Here is a 21712-nt window from a genome sequence, read left to right as displayed (position 1 = left end):
TCGTTGAGTGTCATTTTGCTTTTTTTCTTAAAAGAGAATAGAGAATAAACAACTATACTTTACAGTAATAAAGCCATATCTGGCAAAAACCCCATGTCTAACACAAAGGCATGCCTTTCTTAAGAACTAAAAGAAATACATGAGAGGCAAGTGAAGCACAGACAGTATTTTCCCACCAGAACCAATAATTTCAATTTATTACTTAAAGTTGCATCCATGAATTGGCTAGTCTTGCACTTACCCTGGGAGCCAGCCAGGATCGGGCAGCTAGGACAGTTTATTCAGTGGCCCAAGACAGTCAGGCCCGCCCAATCTCCTATTAGCGCCCCGGGGAGTTTAAGCCCGATGAGGTCCACCTTGCGATAACTCATTCAGGCTTAAACTCCCCGGAGTGCTTATGTGAAATAGGCGGGCTGACTGCCTTGGCTCCCCGAACAAAACTCGCTAGCTACCCGGTCCTGGCTGGCTCCCAGGGTAGTCTTGCACTCAGTACACACTACTGACATGCAATATCGGCATCAATTCAGACTTTTGTGTCACAATTTCTCCAGCAATGTTGCGCAACCGTGCCACTATTTCGAGACTGAATGACTTTTTTTCCTGGAAGATCTTGAGCCTTGGAAAATGTAGCTTTCTCTACCTGCAGTTCACAACATGTACACCAGATGGCGCCTCAGAAAATGACTTCAGGACAAATAACACATTGACTGTGTGGTGTATAACAGCAAAGACATGGTATTTGTTTTGCTACATATTACAAGTCATTGTAACACTTCAAGTGGACTAATGTGTTCCCATGGCAACAGGAACATCGTGACGCAAGCACCAATTAGTTTGTATTCTGACCATGTTTGTTCAAAGGAAATGTCATTTCATCATTGACTCACATTCCCTTATTCCCATCATTACATTTATCACAGTACTAATGCTAACAAAGTCCTCCACTGGGTATAATCTACAAACAGTCATATCCAAGTGTCCTTATGCAAAGCTACAATGATACAACACATCAGATGCTGTGTTTTATTGTATTTCTTGACCTCGATTAGGGGGAGGGAATAAATTCTTAATTAATCCATTCTTTCGGGTAAGACAAGATAGAGCGTGCAAATATCAAATCGATAATGAAACACTTAATAACTCCCTCAACCTCAAGATTTTCAATATTAACCATAATGCCCCAAACACAACTTTCTGATAGTTCCCGTAGTACCATTACGTACTGATCAGTGTGCAAAGATATTGGTATGGACCGATGCTCTCAAAGCAGACCTTCTGAGTGCAAAATCTAACTGCCGCCAAGACACAGGACACTGGAAGGTCTGCCTGAAGACTACGGCCAAACAAATGCCAGCGAAACAAGCTGAAATTTCCATCACCAACTTGATCTTGGGTTACATTTTGCATGAGGTTATTGCTGTTAGCTACTACTCAAACATGTAGCCATTCAGACAAAAGCGACAAAACGATCTTTGTGTTCAGCAATCTGTAGCACACTAGAAGTAATGCCTAATAACACATTACTTCTCCCAACAGGCTCCCAAAAGTACCATTCGTTGGTGGCCTATTATGCTTTCTACCCCTTCAAGTGCAAGTGTGTCGGTGGGGAATACAGAAAAGGCATTCTAACAAGACCAACAAAGTACTGGGGCAAATGCTCTCTCTCCACTTAGAGCGTGAGTGTTGTTCTTGACCATCAGTTCTTTTTTATTCAAAATCCAAACAAATAAAATGTGGTCTTTGAGGGCTGAACAAAGACTTTCCTTCAAAAGGATCGGGTAAGGGAGTAGAAACAGTTTGAACCTTTTTATGACAGACTAAATTGACGCATGAATCTTCAACATTCCATTGGACAGTAAATATATTCAGGACGATACAAATCTAGCCTGCGATACATTTCAATATTTTCGAAAAAGCATTGGCCTGTTAATATGTTCTTGTGGTATCTTTGTTTGTGTAGAGGGACAAGCTTTGGAAGAAGCCAAAATACGCGACTACTCAGGGTATAACAGAAATAAGGATGCCCGACTTTATAGAGATATCATTACTATAACAGTAAGTTTTTCAGCAAGTAGACATAATATTCTTTCAATTGATAATGCCAACACATTTCTCCAATCATTCACAACAGAAAATCATCGGTTTAAAGGGCGCGCCCCAGTTTGTTTTGGGTTTCAAATCAAGGCTGCACTCAACTCTCAACTCTAGCAACTGTCTCTTCTGGGGAATAGTCTTGGGGTAATGTTAACAGACATTGATGTCATCTAGGATTAATTGAAAGCATATTATGAAAAACTTGCTATCATAATGATACACTTTATAAATGGGTAGCCTCCATAGCAGGCTCTCTTGGCTTTTTGTGTGTTTGTGGCATAAAACGCTTTTGCTGGTCATTTCTTTTTGTACTAGGTTGCTTGTGCTGCCGGGCTGGCAGATATGTAAGTGTATAATAAGAAAGAAAGGCCCAGAGAGCCTGTTATAAGGAGACTAATATGCGGGCAACAAATCCTTTTTTCTGCGATACCCTGTAGCAGCCTAACCATTTATTCCTTCACCCCCTCCAGGGTTGGACAAGTCCACTAGCCCTATTGTCCAAGTGAAAGTGCAAAGTGAAAGTGCTGTTCGGGCCTACCCTACTTGCCCGATCGGGCAAGTAAGATTTTTCTATTGACTCAGAGTCAGAGTACAATTTTGATATACTTGTTACTTTTTACTGTCATGACATCAAGCAATGGTCAACAGAGAATTCCATTGCTGGAAGTGAAAATGCATACAGTATTAGTAGTAACAGTGACATTTGAATTTTGGGCAAGTGAAACATTTGTTCGGGCAAGTAAATTTCTTATGTGCTTGCCCGATAGGACAAGTGAACTTTAGAAAACTTGTCCAACCCTGCCCTCCCCTAGATAGACAGGCTTTACAGCAGAAGACCGTGATGACTGCTGGAGGAAGGACTCTTAAGACTCCTGCTCCTCGGACTTCACAAACGCCTGGTACGCCTCCTCATCCATCAACTCCTCCAACTCTTCTGGCTTGCTCAGCTTCATCTTTAGTATCCAGCCTGGAGAAGGAAAACATCAATGTCACATCATGTTTAAGTTCAAGTCTATGTAAAACAAGTGACCCAAACCCTGAGCTTTCACTCTACTCTTTTTTGTACCATGTGTATGTAATGATATATGTTGATAAATTTTCTAGCACTTCTAGCAGAACTGCCTGGAGAAGGAAAACATCAATGTCATATCATAACTTGAAAGTTCATCTGTGTTGGTAGAAGTCATTATTGGACTAGTTAAACTGTAACTGCCGACAATGCCATTATTCGGTTCTCAGACACACGATCTAGACATAGTCTATTTTATTCTTCATCTCTCCTCGCACATGGCACACAACCCCTGGACTCCCTCCAGGAGTGCCCCTCACCTCTGGCTCTCCCTTCCAGACTCCTGTCAGACCTAATTTCCTCCTCTCTGACCCCTCTCGGTCCTACCACTCCACATACTTGTAGGGGGTTTCCACTCAACACACAACAATATCCTACACAAAAATTGTGGATTGTTCATTCCTTGACATTCAAGGACTGGTACTGTTCAATCAAAAGAGTCCAATTTTTGTGTTGGATATTACACTTTAACTAGTCCAATAATGTCATATCATGTTTAAGTTAAAGTTAAAGTGACCAAAACCCTAAGCCTTTTACTCTACTCTTTTTTGTACCATGTGTATGTAATACTATATGTTGATAAATTTTTTAGCACTCCTAAGTAAACTGTATCTCTTTTCTATTTCATCCTGAAAAAGGCAACAGTGGTCGTTGACAATTTGATCTTTATTTATTTACTTATTTATGTCATATTCACCCAGGGTCGGCCTACAGAGCCACAGTAGACGCTGTCAACCACCGTGACCTGATACAGAGCGCTACCATCATCTGCAAAGATGGAAGGATGCCTACAATCCAACTCAGCGGTTAACACTGCTTCCCTGCATCTGTATCTGTGTATACCTTGTGTTGTTAGAAAGCTTAGCATTGCACTAAGCCCACTCTTTTGTGTTAGAAATTACCGATGAGCTTTGCTTCAAATCAAAGTTTAAATTTCATTCCTTACCTTCTTCGTGGGGGGACTTATTGATGAGTTCAGGAGCTCCCTCCAAGGCGCTGTTGACTTCTATGCACACTCCGCTAACAGGGGCTAACAGGTCGCTAGCTGCTTTTACACTCTCCACAGTGCCACACTCCTCTGGAAGGCAAGAGGAACACAAAAGGAGGACTTTGAACAAACCCAGGCCTAGGGAAAAAAATGTTGTGCTTCCAATCAAAGTTGGAGTAAGCAGGTAGGGGGTTCTTTTTCACAGGGGTACCAGGGAGAAGTATTCCAAAAATGAAAATAGATCCATTTAAATGAATACTTTGACCTGTTTTTTGGAAATACCAAGTTGTAATATTATCCCATCAAGTTAGGACATTCTTCTTCTTGTTCAGATTTAGGCTTAGGTGATCCAACACATACTGTTTGACATATGCTGCACTTAAGTGCATCAGGACACTAGTACTTTCAATTAATTAATTAATTCATTGATTTGTTATATAGCTAATGCTACAGATGTACAGTATGCAAGCCAAATCTTCTATTGCAACAGAAATGAGGCAAACATGTTGAAAGAGGTGTTTTTATTTTTATTCCTCAGATGTCAGATAAAAAACTCTATGTCCCTTGCCAGTGTTCGAGTCCCAGGGTTCTACCCAGTATCTGTCCTTCCATTTTTGCTGTTGGAGAACGAAAAAAAATCTTGCCCATTCTGTTCCGTGATGGACAAAAATCGGCATTAAAAGATTATAATTGAACCAAGCTGAGTCTACCACCTTTATTTGCACCTCAAAATGAAGGAAATGTCATTTCAGAGGGTCTAGTCTCTAGATCTCACGATTTTCCTGGATATCATATCAACCCCTAGGTTCGTTGTGCCTTCGTCAGGATTGCCATTAAAAATTCAGGGGACGGAAAAAAATTTCAGGCTGGATAGAACACAGCGTTCAACCAAAAAAATCCAGGGTTGGCAGGTTTTTACTAAGGTTGGCTGGAACTTGGTTAACTGGAAACACAACATTTTTTTCCTGGGCCTTATCCACCATCTATCCACCACCGAAGGTTGCTTGAGAAAGTAAGGAATTGTGAAGAATGCGTCGCAAAGAAATAAAAGCATGAATTATGAAACACAGTTGACTTGTAACGTTGATTGTGGCCAGCTTTTATTTGCCTTTGATTGCAAGCGCTGGGCAATATTGGGACTGCTATCTCCATGATGTGTCATTCAATGTACAGTTGTTTATCACCTTCACCAAAACTACGGCCCCTACTCATGATGTGAACCACGCTGTACAAAAAGTTGTGCCATAGAATTAAAAAGAATCAAAACTGATGCATGCATTAATAGACATTGAATATTTAGCAGGAAACAAGAGTGCTCTCAATGCCAGTCGATCTAAGGCGCATTTCTTTTAATAGGTTTTAAGTTAATTCGTCAGTTTGTCCCAAAGACAATATGCCAATGTAATTCTATTTGTCCGTACTGAACCTTACAGAGACAAAACTGTTTGACAATGGATATTCCAACACTTTGGAATATCCCATTCCAGATTTAGATACAAGCTAAGAAGAGGATAGCTACATAATCCAGACTTGTAGCTGTAGAACTATGCTTTTTCTCTCTCAAAAACTGTTATGCATATTTAACTAGCTGTTTTAAAATAGCTTGATTTTGCAAAGACAATGTACCCTGATGTTGGCCTTTCGCTGATGACTTAGTTTAAGTCTCATTGTGTCCCATTAGTCAGATTTCCAAACCAGTACCCTAACAGGTAGTTTACAAGCTGTGTTTTCCACATGCTGACAGGGCCGCATGGGACTCCTGGCAGCTGCCTGGCTCATTTGCAGCATGAAATTGACTTAAAATCAGCTCGTACTCAAAAACAAGCCATAAACAACTATGAAAATATCAGCAGGGCCACTGCCAGAACACAGGCATATTTCAAATGTCGATGGAACTTAAATAACACATATATAACAGGTTAAGAGTGTTTTATGACTCTTATGTACTTGGATATCTTTCTGTAGTCGTGCTACTTGTTTGGCCACAAGGGAGAGATGCTCAACATTCTCTGATTTTGTGTTGTTATATTGTTTATTTACTCATGTTTTATTTTCTCATATTCTGAATCTAATAGATACACTTTTTAGCATCATTTACTTGTGTAGATTGTACTTTGTACATTGTGGTAGAGATAATAGCATTTTTCATCATTACTGTCATACCCTTTGTAGTACTACTCACTAGTACTAGCCCGGGACAATTGAGTCTCACTTCTGGACAGTTAGAATTTCTTTTAGCGACACTTTTAGGGACTGCAGAGGAAAAAGCTAATTTTGCGGCCTAGCCCTTGGAAGTGTGGCTGAGACACAAGACGGTATGGGTTGCCCTCTTCTGAACGCACAATAATCACGTCACGCATGAGACGGAAAGAGGGAGTGGAGAAGAGAAGTGTCGTGTGTTTACCACATAACGGCCAAAAGGAGCATCCCTGGGAAGGTCCCAGTTCGGGGCGGAATGCAAAACTGGCGTCCTGAATGGGACAGAAGACTTCGAGGGTCACACCGCCCCGCAGGGTCGGTAACAAGCGGCACTTTGGGAATGTGGTAACGCTGCGTATCAATATCCACTGGCCTGAAACGATACGAGACATCCTGCCGTGAGCGCCGGTATGCCCCATAGCGATGGCAACTAGCGGAGGTTTTCTGACACGTCTGCGTTGTATCACCCTCTCCTTTTATACCACAAAGATGTTTTCACTGTCAAAGCAGTATAAGAGTTGGATACACAAAAGTTTGTCTATATCTTCTTATCAGCTTCCGTTGCAACTCAGAAACGAATTGATATTATAGTGGGAACAAAATTATCATTAACAGTCTAACATTCAGTCTTGGTAATAATCAGTACAATCATACATTGCAGATTTTTTTCCAGAGGGTAATTTTTACAGAAACAAGGAAATTTGCTGCCTGGTATTCAGTCCTAGTACGGCTACCGAGTCTCTTTTGTTCTCTTTTGCAAATGGGATAAAAGAGGACTAAAGAGACTCGGTAGATAGAGTTGGTTTGGATACCAGGAAAGGGAATCTATGCTAGCGCTGACGTTCTGGCACAAAAAAATGTCTGGTTGACAATATATACTCACCTCCTTTGCTCACTTCTTTTCCTACTTCTGGGAGGTCCACATACACAAGTTCACCCAGGCTCTCCTATGAAGGGCAGAAATGTTAAAGGCCGTGTGTGCTTTTCAAGATATGCAACGTTCACCACTGAGAGCATTTATCAACTAACACACACCTGATGTCAGTGCAAACACAGTGCCACCTTCAAGCTTTGAAAAATGGCGATATACTCTAATTCAGTACCTTGTTTAAAATTTTTAAAGAGTGACACAACAAATATTTTCAAAATGTCCTAACTATATAACTATCAAACAATGGATAGTGAGTATTAGTGAGTTCCTTCACTTCACAACAGGCGTATGCAAGCATGCCAGAAATATAGGTTTTATCATTTCTACAACACTTTAATTTCAAGAACAGCCCATACACATAATAATTGTAGTGTGCACTATTGTACCTTCACTTACATAACCCAACACAAATACATTTGTAGCTGGGTGCATTGGCGTACAGAGTAAAAACTCAGGTCTGCAGCTCCAATTCTGAGAGTACAAGAGTGCACATGCACCCAGTATTACAAGGCATTTTCTATACATAAGAAGAGCACTAACCTGTGCATGGTTGGTGATACCAATAGTACCAGTGGTTCCATCCATACTTATCCACTCGTGGTCTTTAGTAAACTTCTTCACTGCAAAACAGAGAGTGTTGGCATTAGATAGGACATTCTTAAATCAAATAGCAATGGTGCAATTTCATAGTGAATATTTGGGCAGAGTGCGAATGAGTTAATTAGTTTACGTATGTATTGCATACCAGGTAAACGGCCTTATGCCTTTCTGGCATATTCTCCAAGCAGATCCTACGATGGCATAAATAAGATAGTACTAAACTGGCCAAGGATTGAAGTCAGCCAAGAGGTGTACATTTGCCATGCCCCAGTAGCGAAACACACCCCTAAGCCGGCTTCACTCCTCTGCCAGCTTTTGATACTATCTTATGCTACCGTAGGATCTGCTTGGAGATTATTTCTGGCATAAAACACCGGGTTTGTACTGTAGGCTACATATCTGGAGAGATATTTCAAGCACTCACTTAGTGGAAGGATCCCTGCTTTTTTTAATGAGTGTGGTGGATTTGTTACATGTGCAGGTGGTGTGGCTCTCCTCAAACATGGAACCTCCAATAAGAAAAAAAAATGGTTTTGTACCGGTACCCAGCCCTAATAAGTAATTGGAAATGGTGGTCATGAATGAAATAAATATTGTTTGTAATTGTTTAATTGATTCTTATTGATATATTTTGTATTCGCCATGCAACAATTTGTACAATTCAGTGATATTCAGTTTGGTTTCACAGACTGCAAGGCTGATTTTTCTGAATAAACTGTAAGGGGGTTATAAGGAGGTTAAATATTGTGTTCTACGACCTCCTTGGGTCACATTAATTATTAAGGTGTATGAAAAATATAGTACCTTCACACAGTACTAAATAATGTGTATATAGTATATTACCTTTGACACTAAGGTTACATTTTCAGTGTGATTTGTTTTTTTCAATCTATGTATGTTTGTGGTATATTCTGGTATTTCACCATGGACCATGGAAGAGTTTGATAGGGAAAATCATGCCTTTTTCTGTCTAGTAATGCCATTAAAATGGCCGCAGGCGGGTTAGCGGACAGAAAAGGAGGGCATATAACTTTGAAGAAAAGGGTCACGATTTTCTCCAACAACCTCTGCTTGGAGAGTAGGAAAAAGTATGCCTTGCCTACATATAGCAAATGACCATTTTAGCTTATGAATGTGTAGTTATGGTTCATGTTATTTACGTTAGAGGATAAAGTTTGAGCGTTCACGTTGAATGAATAGAATTGAACGAACCCTATAAAAGTTCCCTGGTGTGCAGCAATGAACTGGGCAGGCTGCCATGGGCACCACCCAGAGTAATATATGATTATAGCATTATCAGTGAGCTAACAATGGTCTGGACTCTGGTTACCAGGACAACAACACAATCAAAGATTGCCCTATAACTAATCTTCTATAGATAGATGGGTGGGGTTAACGTTGTGGCTAACAATTATCCAAACAGCTGCGGCTTTTACATTTCTGATGCGTGAGGTTGTCTGCTCAAGGATGTTACATAGTCATAATCAACTTTATTGCACAACGATTGTCCTTGGTCTGCTTTCTTACACCCCCAAGGCATAGGTCAGTTATGAAGTTGAACTTATAGATGTTGCAAGAATTAGTTCATGCTATAAACAGAGCTCATATATAACCTGACGGGTGTATTTTCAGTCAGTGCCATAGGCAGTAGGTACCCAATGTGTTGAATAATGAGGCTCATACTTTTTGTTCCAACACAAAATCCTTCCAGCACTGTCCTACGGGCATGTGCCGTGTACAGTCAATGTGGAAAATTACCTGGTGTGGTGGTCCAACAGGTTTTAGCTTTTTCACCCCAAGTATACCATTTCACAATTAGCAGTTTTATAGCAGTAGTTGTTGTTGAATAGACTATACTATTATGATACAGCAAGATGAAAGCTCCTTGAGTAGAGTTAAAAGCTAGCCTTGGGTATATCCACGCCCACTGAGTGCTGTAGACTACAGGCTGTAGTTGCTGTGTAAACACCTTAAATTGCCCAAGGCTTGTCACGATAATATTCAATGTGGGCAGACAAACACAAAAGGTACTGACTGACAGACACTAGTGGCAGACAACAATGGGGAATTTTCCATAGCGCGCAAATTAAGGGGGCTGGTTCCATTTATAAATGCCGTGTACATACGCTAGAGAAACAGTGCCCAATCCCTAACGTAAATATCGTTATTGTAAGGTCAACACTTGAAGCGTGCTCAGCACAAATCATGCGCTGCTACGAATTATAGCAAACGTGACCTGAGTGTACTACGGACTTCAGGACCGATGCCCTAGCTCAAGTGACCTCCCCCTTCCAAGGCTAACAAACAAAACCATTAACTGCGACAACTTTCCTCGCCTTTTCAAACACGCAGGGCTATGTCTCACCTGAATCGAAGGCCGTGACTGTTCTGCTGAACCTTCTGAACGTCTGGGCACCATAGTAGGTGGGTGTTTGTGTCGAAGTAAGAAGTTTTGTGGCTCCAAAGGCCAGACCCCTTGCGCACCTCATCGCGACCGCCGCCATCTTGGTTCGGACGAGAAAATGGCGCACTCGAAATTTTTTCCCAGCAAGCTGTGCGCAGCTGATAACTTTGGGTGAACTTTCAACTCAAGTTGGGACGGCCAAGTTTGGCCCCAGTCTCGATCTGGCTTTTCTGCGGGCTGAAAAGATAGCAAAAATGAGCAAAACAGGGAGAACAAGAGTTCGGAGACCTCATATCTCCATGAAATAGTCTGATTATGTTAATGACTTCCACATTTGCATAATCTATGCTTAGTTATGTAACGTTACACCTGTAAATAACCTGTTGATCATTTACCACATCGATGAATTGACACATTTGCATTAATTATGCAAATTAAGGACTTATTTGCATAATTAGTATCTGATTATGTTCCACCTGCCACAAACTACATATATTGCATGTATTTGAGTTCTATAAAGGAAATACTGAAAATACAGATTTTCCTCATTGAATATGCAAATTAGGTGTCAGTTTGCATAATTTGCACTTCATGATATGCACCTCTGTCCAAGGTGCCTACATACCAAATATGTAAATTTGTCGTTCCCTTCTTCAGTTATCCACCTTAGAAGATTTTGACAAAACTGCCCCTGCAGTTCCAGAGCAACCTGCTAGGGGGACCAAATATACACCACATATCCCTTATGTCACAAGCTATCTGCCATCCAAAAGTCAAGACATCCAGTTCAAAAGATCCAAAAAATGAATTTCTGCTGCAGTACCAAGGTCACATACCAGGTGGCCTAAAATTGACCTTGACCTTTGTCTTCCCAACATCTACCCACAAACCAAATATCATCGTAATCTATCCAGAGGTTCTTGAGATATGCTCACTACAAAAATCTGGACACACAGACGGACAGACACACCCAAAACTATATCTCCATTTTTCATGGAGATTCATGGAGATAATAAAGGATTTAGCTGGAACGGAAATATTTCCAGAGAAGCTCAAGGCCAAAAACCTAAATAACCCACAAACAAGGTCTATGTAAAATGTCATGGTCAATGAAAAAAAAAAAAGTCGTGTTTAGACCTAACAAAAACCTAAGTTTTTTGGTTGACCGCTAGCAAAGGGTATAAAATTCACGCCAGACATACTGTACTTCACATTCTGCTTACAGTTTAATTCTTTGAACAGTTGAAGTAAGAATATGTGCAGTAGACGTTGTACGCCTTTGTTCAATTCATTAACATACGCTTGTAATTGTACAATATAACGTTATATCCGTATAATTACAATATCTTGTTGAAAATACCAGTGCCTAATACATTTCACCACTTTATCAATTGTTATAGTATCATATACATGTAACAGCTTCGGCTCTTTTACACAAAGAAAATATCAGTCTACATATGTTCGCATCTGGCATTATTGTGAACGTCGTCTACAACTAGCACACCTAACGATATTTCTGTTGGCTTAACTGTCGCTGAGTTTTAAAATTTCAACAATGTGTAACATTGATAGTAAATTCTCAAAAACATTTATGCACATAGGAGCAACAGCCTCCTTAGGTAAGACTACTACTACTACTACTTCTGTCAGTCTATGCAGACTATGACACTAGGCAAAGGAACTGAACGACAATGGAGACTCAGACTACAATACATATAGATTACAACACGGTGTATTCCGTATCACCCGAGGTGCCAGCCCGACAGCGGGAAGGATCGCCCGACAGCCGAAGGCTGGAGGGAGATCCAACCCGCGGGAGGGCTGGGACAGAGCCGGACCATATATTAAAGTCTTTTTCATCTTTATTTTCAATGCATGTACATCTGATATCGATAGCTTTTGGACTTATATCCGGTCAGAAAGACTTTCAATACCTCAGTATCGGCATACAACTGGTAAAAAATATATTCAGTCCAATTGCACTGTATATACAGCAGTGAATATTAACCTGTGATGGTGATACATTCTACAGTTTGTCAGAAATACATTGTACCAAGGAGGTTATATAGGATAGCCTCCTTAATTGTACTTACACAACCTACCTGGATTAACGTGCATATTACAGTAGTAAGCCCCACTTTGAGCCCCAATATGTGGATATCCCTTAAGGTGGTATCTCACTGCGCTTGCGTCAAGCTTACATCACTGCGGGATTCGTTCACCCACCCACCCCTCCCAAGTATACATGCCACTGCTTTTTAATTAGCTATTTTTGCCCCAAAATAAAGCAATAAGGAAAGAAGGCTGCGAAGCACGCTACTCGCTAGGGGGCCTGCGGATGCCGGGCGCGCCGCTATGAGCGAGATTTAATCAGGATAGTAGTGATGCACTATCGGAGACCTTACGTAAAATACACATGTCCGGATTCTTGTCAGCAGTAAGCGTTTACTGTGGGCAAGGACGGTAATTGCGGGTATCATCATGGCAGAGGAACTGGAGGGACTCCTCTTTGCAGACGGTGCAGCGCAGATCCTACAGGTGGTGTATCTCACCATCGTCCTGCTGCTTAGCCTGGGTACCATCCGGAAAGTAGTTTGCTCTGGCGTTCATTATATACCATATACAGTCGCTCCTACCTCTGACATTCATTATACACTATATACAGTCGCTTCTCTGTGTTTCCGTATGGGAACGCGGACCATCTTAACGTCTGGAATTGTCCAAATTTTGGACGCAGGCGCTGATTGGTCCCCACAGGAGCGAATTATGGAATGGGTTCAAACGCTCGTTCGAACAGGGCTAGGAGTTCCAACAACGGACAAGCCCTCCGTCCCCTTGCGGAAGGTCTGTTGTCATCGAACGAGCGCTCTAGAACCTATTCCTTGATTTGCTCATTAACTGACGTTAGCAACAAATGGTTTGAATGCGCATGTCTCCAGACGGAAAGCAGAAGCGAACATAGGAGCGAGCTACTATCTGGATGGTACCCAGGCTACCTGCTGCTCGCTCTGGTCACCAACAATCTGGTGCTGTCCGTCGTCTACCGCGAGAGCAACCTCCAGACTCCGGGCAACCTGTTGCTGGTCGCGCTGTCGTTTATTCACATCGTCGGCGCTCTGAACAGCATCCCTATCACGGTATTGGTTCTGGGCATGGGCGGCTACAACTTCGGCCAGGTCTACTGCACCGTGCAGGGCCTTGTGGGCAACTTTACCATCATCTCGTCGCTGTGCCTTCTCGGGGCGGTGTGCGGTTCCCGACTGCTCATGGTCACCAGGCCGACGGACTACCTCACCAAGTTCACCGACGATGTTGCGAAGTTGGCCGCGGGCGCGTGCTTACTCCCCAGCGGCGTAACGGTGGTGCTGCCGCTGGTGGAAGGAACCAACTTCAAGTTCAACCCGGGGATGCTGGTCTGCTGGGGATACTCCAAGAGTGCCAACGTCATCTTCTTGGCCAGCTTCCTGTGGTGCATCCTCTCCACTACCGTGTCTCACTACCTGTCCTATCGCGAAGCCAAGCGGCTGGCGGCGATCAAGTCAAGCTGCGGGACGGCCGTGAACGTCTGGGAGACTCTCAAACGTACGGCGGTGATGGCCGGAGCATTCTGGATCACATGGCTGCCTGGACTCGTCATCAACATCATCATCGACAAGCAGCTGGCGGCAATCAAGTCAAGTGTACGTCTGGGAGACTCTAAAACGTGCGGCGCTCATGACTGGAGCCTTCTGGATCACCTGGCTCTGGTTCCTCGGACTTCACAAACGCCTGGTACACCTCCTCATCCATCAACTCCTCCAACTCTTCTGGCTTGCTCAGCTTCATCTTTAGTATCCAGCCTGGAGAAGGAAAACATCAATGTCATATCATAACTTGAAAGTTCATCTGTGTTGGTAGAAGTCATTATTGGACTAGTTAAACTGTAATATCCAACACAAAAATTGGACTGGTGCGGTTCAATCAAAGAGTCCAATTTGTTGGATATTACACTTTAACTAGTCCAATAATGTCATATCATGTTTAAGTTAAAGTTAAAGTGAAAAAGTGACCAAAACCCTGAGCTTTCACTCTACTCTTTTTTTTGGGGTACCATATATGTATGTAATGATATATGTTCAGTTGATATATCTTTTAGCACTTTTAGCACTACAAGTCAGAACTGCCCTGAAGAAGGTGACAGACAAGAGTCTCTTTATTCAGTAACTGTACCTCTTTTATATTTCATCCTGAAAAAAGGCAACAGTGGTCGTTGAAAATTTGATCTGTGTGTACCTTTGTGTTGGAAGAATGTTTAGCACTGTGCTAAGCTAACTCTTTTGTGTTGGAAATTACAGATCACCTTTAGCCTGGGTACCATCCGGAAAGTAGTTCGCTCCAACGCCCAAAACACCCTCTGTCCGCTTGTGGAAGGGCCTCAGTTGTCATTGAACAAGGGCTCGAGAACCAATTCCTTAATTCGCTCATTAACTGACGTTTGCACCAAACGGCTTGAATGTGCAGGTCCCCTGAAGGGTAACAGATGCAAACAAAGGAGAAAACTACTAGTACTACCCGGATGGTACCCAGGCTAGATGAGCTATGCCTTTAAGTTCAAATTTTATTCCTTACCATTTACAACAATTTTCTTCAATCAATGACTGTTTTGTAAAGGTAAGGTACATACCTCCCAAATTTTCGATGTCTACCAGGACATCTTCGTCAAGGGGAATGACCTAGTCTCAGTTCTCATGAGAGAACACGAGACTAGGTCAGGCTTGTGTGGATCATCTGCCCCCTCCCGCCGCCTCCTTGCGAGAACTGAGACTAGGTCATTCCCCTTGACAAAGATGTGCTGGTAGACATCGAAAATTTGGGAGGTATGTACTGTACCTTTACAAAACAGTCATGGATTGAAGAAAATTGTTGTAATTGTACGACTGATGAACCTCTTCAACAATATTCCTTACCATCTTCGTAGGGGGAGGAATTGATGGGACTAGGATCTTCCTCCAAGGCGCTGTTGACTTCTATGCACACTCCGCTAACAGGGGCTAACAGGTCGCTAGCTGCTTTTACACTCTCCATAGCGCCACACTCATCTGGAAGGCAAGAGGAACACAAAAAGAGGCAAAATTATCATCAATAGTTTAACATGGTAACAATCAGAACGATCATACATTGCAGACTTTTCCAGGGGAAGGTAATTTTTACAGGAGCAAGGAAACTGACTGCCTGGTATTCAGACCTATGATGGCTACAGAGTTCCTTTCGTCTTCTTTTCCAAATAGGATAAAAGAGGACAAAAGAGACTCGGTAGTTAAAGTTGGTTTGGATACCAGGATAGAAGATCTATGCTACCACTGACGTTCTAGCACAAAATCAAAACATGTCTGGTTGACAATATATACTCACCTCCTTTGCTTAGTTCTTTTCCTACTTCTGGGAGGTCCACATACACAAGTTCACCCAGGCTCGCCTGTACCGGGCAGAAATGTTACAGGCCATGTGATACTAAATACAACCTTCTCTGATCATATACACTCAACAACCTTCATAAACATATAAACAGTGAGAGTAGCCTCACGAAGCTTTCCACGAAATCGTCTTCCGGGAGGGACGTAAAACGGGGGTTCCGTGCTCGAGGAGGAGCCTCAACCACGTTAAACAGCCTCATTACCCACACTTTGGGTACCTACTGGCTGCAAAATACACCCGATATTATTATTATTCAATTAACACACACCCAATGTCAGTATGCACAGTGCAAACAAAGCTCCAAGCTTTGTAAAATTGTGATGAATCCAAATTCAGTAACTGATTTCAAAGGAGTAAGACAATAGACATTATTATTTCCTTCACTTACATAACCCAACATAAAATAGTATGTGTACCAGTGCACTCAAAAAGTAGGTGCACAGCTCCAATTTTGGATGCACAAAAGTGCTTGCATATGCACCCAGTATTTCCAGTCCAGAACAAACGATGGTTTTATTATTTCTTCTTACACTTGAATCTCAAGAATAGCCCATGTAGTGTGCACTAGTGTACCTTCGCTTAAATAACCCAACACAAATATCTAGGTGCAGAGGTGCACCCAGTCAAAAATCAGGTACACATCTCCAATCTTGACAGTAAAAGAGTGCACATGCTGCATTGCACCCAGTATTACAAGGCATTTTTTGCCGGTGCGTAGCACCGGCTATGAGACGGGAGAAGCGGTTGTATGGATGCATGGATGGATGGATGGATGCATGGATCGGTCACTTTAACCAAATAGCCCTTCTATACGTGCTGTTGCGTATTTGAGCCAGCGTGGCCGAGCGGTCTACAGCACGGTACCTATCTTCCGTAGATCGTAGGTTCGAACCCCACTTGCTAATTTTTTTTTTCTTTGTTAGACAAATCTCATGTAGTGTTTTTTTAATAGAAGAAAGACCAATTCAGTAATTCGATGTTTAAAAACTCTTTTTTCGTGTGATTTTGTTTAACATCCAGGCTTTTTCCAAAATACGCACCGGCCAGCTTTTTTCAGAAGCTTTCTTGTTATACATATGAAGAGCACTAACCTGTGCATGGTTGGTGATACCAATGGTACCAGTGGTTCCATCCATACTTATCCACTCGTGTTCTTTAGTAAACTTCTTCACTGCACAACAGAGATTGTTGGCATTAGAAGGGACAGTCTTAAGATATGACCCAACAGGAAGATGCTAACAACACTTCAAAGTTTAAGTAAAGTGCACAAGATTGGTAAAAAAAACATGTCTGAGTTCTGTGTGCAATGTAATGTATGAAATACGTGAAAAATGAGCTAATATCAGTAAAATTCAACTAAACTTGCCGACTCGTTCCCTTCAAAATCCCACTTTTACATCATGTAACTCAGCGAAGCTGTAGCTGACACCCAGCAGTTGGTGGTAAGTTGCTGGCAGTAACAGAACTATCAGTAGTCATTTTCAGATTTACACTGACCGAACAAACATCATAATCCAGCTCGGATGGATTCCTCTAACATTTAGAACAGTTTGTGCCTCACTGACATGCATGGAAGAATTGCCATGGTCACGAATTATTTCATACCATAACTACTATTGGAGATGGTGGTCATGAATAGAATAAATACTGTGTTCTACGACCACATTAATTATTTAATAAGGCGTATGAAATATATACATGTAGTACCTTCACACAGTACTAAAGTACTTTGACACGAAGGCTATATTTTCAGTGTCATTTGTTTGTATCAATCTATGTATGTTTGTGGATGGCCCACCACAAGTTGTGGAACGATCTTAATGGCATTTGGTATTTCTGGTAGATTCTGGTATTTCACCATTGACCATGGAAAAAGTTACTCTCCAAGCAGAGGTTGATAGGGAAAATCATGACTTTTTCTGTCTAGTAACGATATCAAAAAGTCGGGTTAGCGGACAGAAAAAGAGGGCATATAACTTTGAAGAAAGGGGTCACGATTTTCTCCAACAACCTCTGCTTGGAGAGTGGGCTACAGCAAACGTGACCTGACCTGAGCTGAGTGTACTACGGACTTTATGACCGATGCCCCAGCTCAAGTGCCCCCCCCCCCCCTTTTCTGGCTAACAACGACGACAACTTTCCTTGATTTTTCAAACACGCAGGGCTATGTCACACCTGACTCGAAGACCGTGACTGTTCTACTGAACCTTCTGAACGTCTGGGCACCGTGGTAGGTGGGTGTTTGTGTCGAGGTGAGAAGTTTTGTGGCCCGAAAGGCCAGACCCCTTGCGCACCTCATCGCGACCGCCGCCATCTTGGTGCGCACTCGAGAAATTTTCCCAGCAAGCTGTGCGCAGCTGATAACTTTGGGCGAACTTTCAACTCAAGTTGGGACGGCCAAGTTTGGGTACAGTCTCGATCTGACCCTACGGGCTGACAAAATAGCAGAAATCGCGCTTGTGGATTGGACCATTTTGAAATCATTCAACAATTTACTTGAGTGATTTATTGAATACATTCTACGTTGTATAAAAAAAAGTACACTTACCGTAGAACGAAGCGACCATTTACGCGTTTTGGCTAATGCTGATTGCAAATTATGTTGATTCCTACCCTGGGGGCCAGACACGATCGGATAGCTTGCGAGTTTTATTCGGGGATCCAGGCCAAGGCTGGAAAGCGTAGCGATAACCCCGGAGCGCTAATGTGAGATCGGCGGGCTGACTTCCTTTGGTTCCCGGATAAAACTCGGCTAGCTACCCGATCCTGTCTGGCCCCCAGGGTAGTTGAGTCTGGACTGCGGATAACGAAAAGACTAAAAAGACCTAACAAGAGTTCGTAGACCTCAGGCCTGCATGAAATGTATTGGGTGTCTGTAGACCTATTGTGTATTTTTTTTCCTTTTTGTCCGTGGTTGCGTGGTTGGAAAAGTGAGATTTTTACCGTGTTGGTTGTGCACCATGCAAAAGTCTGAAATTCCATTTTCGGAATGTGTAAGTTTGGGCACGGATGAACATTACTTATTTTGGATTTCTTAAGCATGTAACCAACCACAGTACCTTGAAGTTGTTGAGACGACTTTTCCAAAATTGAGAATTATTCAGCCATCGCCAACACATGTGCCAAATATCATCGCGCCCGCACCAACCGTTCAGAAGATATAACTCCGGAAATACTCCTCCCGGACACAAAATTCGACCTGCCGCGTCAAGTTCAAACGCGACAAGGCCCAAAGTCAATCCTAGGCAACAAGCAACAGCCCCCCACCCATGCACCAAAAATCGTCGCAATGGCACGTATCGTTCCGGACACACAGCGCCAAAAGTGCCCAAAAAACACAAAAAATGCCACCTTCAATGTCAAGTTCAAGCGCCAGGAGGCCCAAAATCAAACCTGAGTGTTAGGCCACCACCCCCAACCCACGTACCAAAAATCGTCGTGCTCGCACCATCCGTTCTCGAGATACAGTGCCCTAAATCCCCAGCTTCCAAAAGTTCCCACGCCCGTGAAAACCATACCTGCATACATGCAGGTAATTAAGCCGTACGCTCTTGAAAAGGCATGAAGGCCCTCTTTTTGTTTGTGACATGAGATGAAACGAGACACTTCCTGCTTCGTGTTCATTGATGTTCACTGAGAGTTTTTCTCACGTAGGAACCGGCTCCTCACAAGACGGACCACAAACGAACGCCGCGGCCCATCATGCAGATACAGAAGAGGCCAGACAAGATTGCATGGAATTTGGAAGCAGTGGGCATCTGAGTAGATCAGAAGCAACGGTTCCACCGCATATAACACTTTGCATGTCTACATGTTCAGTTTTGCCAGACCATATATCAAAGTCTTTTTACCTTCATGAAATGTCATGGAGGTTATATTTTACCCTGCGTTTGTGTGTCTGTCTGTGTGTTTGTGTGTGTGTGTGTAAACAAGATAACTCAAGAATGGTTGGGTGGATTGGTTTCATACTTTGTGTTTTGGTAGGGTGTGATGAAAGCTGGAAATGATTAGATTTTGGGCCCCCTAGCGGCTCCCTTGGTACTGCAGCGCAACTTCCGGTTTTGCTATTTCGGTGTTCTGAACATGCTATGGTCACGATTTTTGAGTGTTAGATAGCTCTTGTGCTCGGGAAGAAGTGACATAAGTTTGGGCCCCCTAGCGTCTAGTTTTGGGATAGCAGGGGCATTTTTGTCAAAAACTTCTGAAGAGGATAACTCAAGAAGGGAACAACGGATTTTCATACTTTTTGGTATGTAGGTACCTCAGACAATGGTGTACAAAATGAAATACTAATTATGCAAAATAGGAGCAAATTTGCATAATTAATGACAATATTAAATCATAGCAGTTTTTTCTATGTATCTCTTGTCTTGGACGTGATATGGTCTTGAAATTTGGGTGGTTGATAGCTTTCAGTGTCATGAAAAAGTGGGGCAAGTTTCAGCCCCCTAACATTTAATTTTGGGAACTGCAGGGGCATTTTTGTCAAGACACCCCAAAGAGGATAACTGCAGAAAAGATTGACGGATTGGCATCATATTAGGCATGCGGGTACCTTAGGCAAAGATGTTCATAATGATATACATGTTATGCAAGTGAGGACTTAATTTGCATAATTAATGAGGAAATTGTATAATTCCATTGTTTGCAATAACTGGACTTCAATAAATGTAACACATGTTAATTATGATAGGTGGAATATAAGCAGATACCAAATATGGTAATGAGGAACGTTAAGGGAAGGGGAATTATCCCCTGAATTGCAAGCTGAATTGGAAGCTCCGATTTAAATTCACTACCCGCCAGGGGGCATGCGGATGCTGATGAGACTAGTTATGCACTATCACGGACCTTACGTAGAATTCACACCAGTGAGTGTTAATTGCGGGTGCCGTGAGGACGGTAAGTGCGGGTATCATCATGGCAGAGGAACTGGAGGAACTCCTCTTCGCGGACGGTGCGGCGCAGATCCTACAGGTGGTGTATCTCACCATCGTCCTGCTGCTGGCTCTGGTAACCAACAGCCTGGTGATGTCAGTCGTCTACCGCGAGAGCAACCTCCAGACTCCGGGCAACCTGTTGCTGGTCGCGCTGTCGTTTATTCACATCGTCGGCGCTCTGAACAGCATCCCTATCACTGTGTTGGTTCTGGGCATGGGCGGCTACAAGTTCGGCCAGGTCTACTGCACCGTGCAGGGCCTTGTGGGCAACTTCACCATCATCTCGTCGCTGTGTCTTCTTGGGGCGGTGTGCGGTTCCCGACTGCTTATGGTCACCAGGCCGACGGAATACCTCACGAAGTTTACCGACGACGTGGCGAAGTTGGTCGGGGGCGCGTGCTTCCTCCCCGGCGGCGTAGCGGCGGTGCTGCCCCTGGTGGAAGGAACCGACTTCAAGTTCAACCCGGGGATGCTGGTCTGCTGGGGCTACTCCAAGAGTGCCAACGTCATCTTCTTGGCCAGCTTCCTGTGGTGCATCCTCTCCACCACCGTGTCTCACTACCTGTCCTATCGCGAAGCCAAGCGGCTGGCGGCGATCAAGGCAAGCTTCGGGGCGGCCGTGTACGTCTGGGAGACTCTCAAACGCACGGCGTTCATGGCCGGAGCCTTCTGGATCACCTGGCTGCCTGGACTCGTCATCAACATCATCATCGCTGAGAAGGACGCAGCAACAATGTCGGACTACGCCTTCCAAAGAATATTCATCCTTCTGAATCTGCTGACGACCTTCATGAACCCGCTGATGTACGCCTTCACCCACCAGTTCATCAGGAACGCGGTGAGGAGACAGTTCTACCGGATGCACTTGACCATGAACGAAGTAATGGACGATTTGAAGAAGTGGAGGTACCGAAAGAGGCGTTCTCTACCGGTAGGAGAACGAAGCAATAGACGATTTGAAGAAGTGGGGGTAAGAGGCGTTCTCTACCGTTTCAAGAACGAAGCAATAGACTATTTGAAGAAGTGGAGGTAA

The 21712-nt window shown here is 43.1% G+C and overlaps 2 protein-coding genes across 5 annotated transcripts; one reads left to right on the top strand and one right to left on the bottom strand.

Moving 5' to 3' along the window:
• Positions 1 to 991: 991 nt before the first annotated feature.
• Positions 992 to 18089, bottom strand: LOC118417082 (glycine cleavage system H protein-like). Of its 4 annotated transcripts, none has more exons than XM_035822476.1 (6): positions 17915 to 18089; positions 16831 to 16910; positions 15677 to 15740; positions 15232 to 15363; positions 14063 to 14124; positions 2745 to 2999 (listed from the first exon to the last, which is right to left on the bottom strand). In XM_035822476.1, exons 1-6 carry the CDS (start codon positions 18051 to 18053, stop codon positions 2958 to 2960), a joined length of 519 nt encoding a protein of 172 aa, XP_035678369.1. In that variant the 5' UTR covers positions 18054 to 18089; the 3' UTR covers positions 2745 to 2957. The 4 variants fall into 4 exon arrangements, with proteins under 4 accessions (XP_035678368.1, XP_035678369.1, XP_035678367.1 ...); XM_035822474.1 differs by lacking the exons at positions 14063 to 14124; positions 15232 to 15363; positions 15677 to 15740; positions 16831 to 16910 and adding exons at positions 4110 to 4241; positions 6556 to 6723; positions 7234 to 7297; positions 7822 to 7901 and having other exon boundaries at positions 2753 to 3061; positions 17915 to 18085; XM_035822473.1 differs by lacking the exons at positions 14063 to 14124; positions 15232 to 15363; positions 15677 to 15740; positions 16831 to 16910; positions 17915 to 18089 and adding exons at positions 4110 to 4241; positions 6556 to 6723; positions 7234 to 7297; positions 7822 to 7901; positions 10247 to 10429 and having other exon boundaries at positions 2757 to 3061.
• Positions 18090 to 20659: 2570 nt separating this feature from the next.
• On the top strand, positions 20660 to 21712 carry LOC118417508 (trace amine-associated receptor 9-like). The gene has a single exon (XM_035823091.1). It carries the CDS (start codon positions 20660 to 20662, stop codon positions 21710 to 21712), a length of 1053 nt encoding a protein of 350 aa, XP_035678984.1.

Source organism: Branchiostoma floridae, chromosome 6 (genome assembly GCF_000003815.2).
Source record: "Branchiostoma floridae strain S238N-H82 chromosome 6, Bfl_VNyyK, whole genome shotgun sequence".
NCBI lineage: Eukaryota > Metazoa > Chordata > Leptocardii > Amphioxiformes > Branchiostomatidae > Branchiostoma > Branchiostoma floridae.
The sequence above is the reverse complement of the archived record's forward strand: the minus strand, read 5'-3'. Positions and strand labels throughout refer to the sequence as shown.

What these genes read in the sequence shown, in the direction of transcription:
- LOC118417082 (XM_035822474.1), bottom strand. Translation starts at nt 18,053, where the DNA reads ATGGCGGCGGTCGCGATGAGGTGCGCAAGGGGTCTGGCCTTTCGGGCC. An exon ending in GTATCACCAACCATGCACAG is followed by an intron (nt 7,298 to 7,821) that starts GTTAGTGCTCTT and finishes TGCCCTTCATAG; the next exon opens with GAGAGCCTGGGTGAACTTGT. An exon ending in TAAGTCCCCCCACGAAGAAG is followed by an intron (nt 3,062 to 4,109) that starts GTAAGGAATGAA and finishes TTCCTTCTCCAG; the next exon opens with GCTGGATACTAAAGATGAAG.
- LOC118417508 (XM_035823091.1), top strand. Translation starts at nt 20,660, where the DNA reads ATGGCAGAGGAACTGGAGGAACTCCTCTTCGCGGACGGTGCGGCGCAG.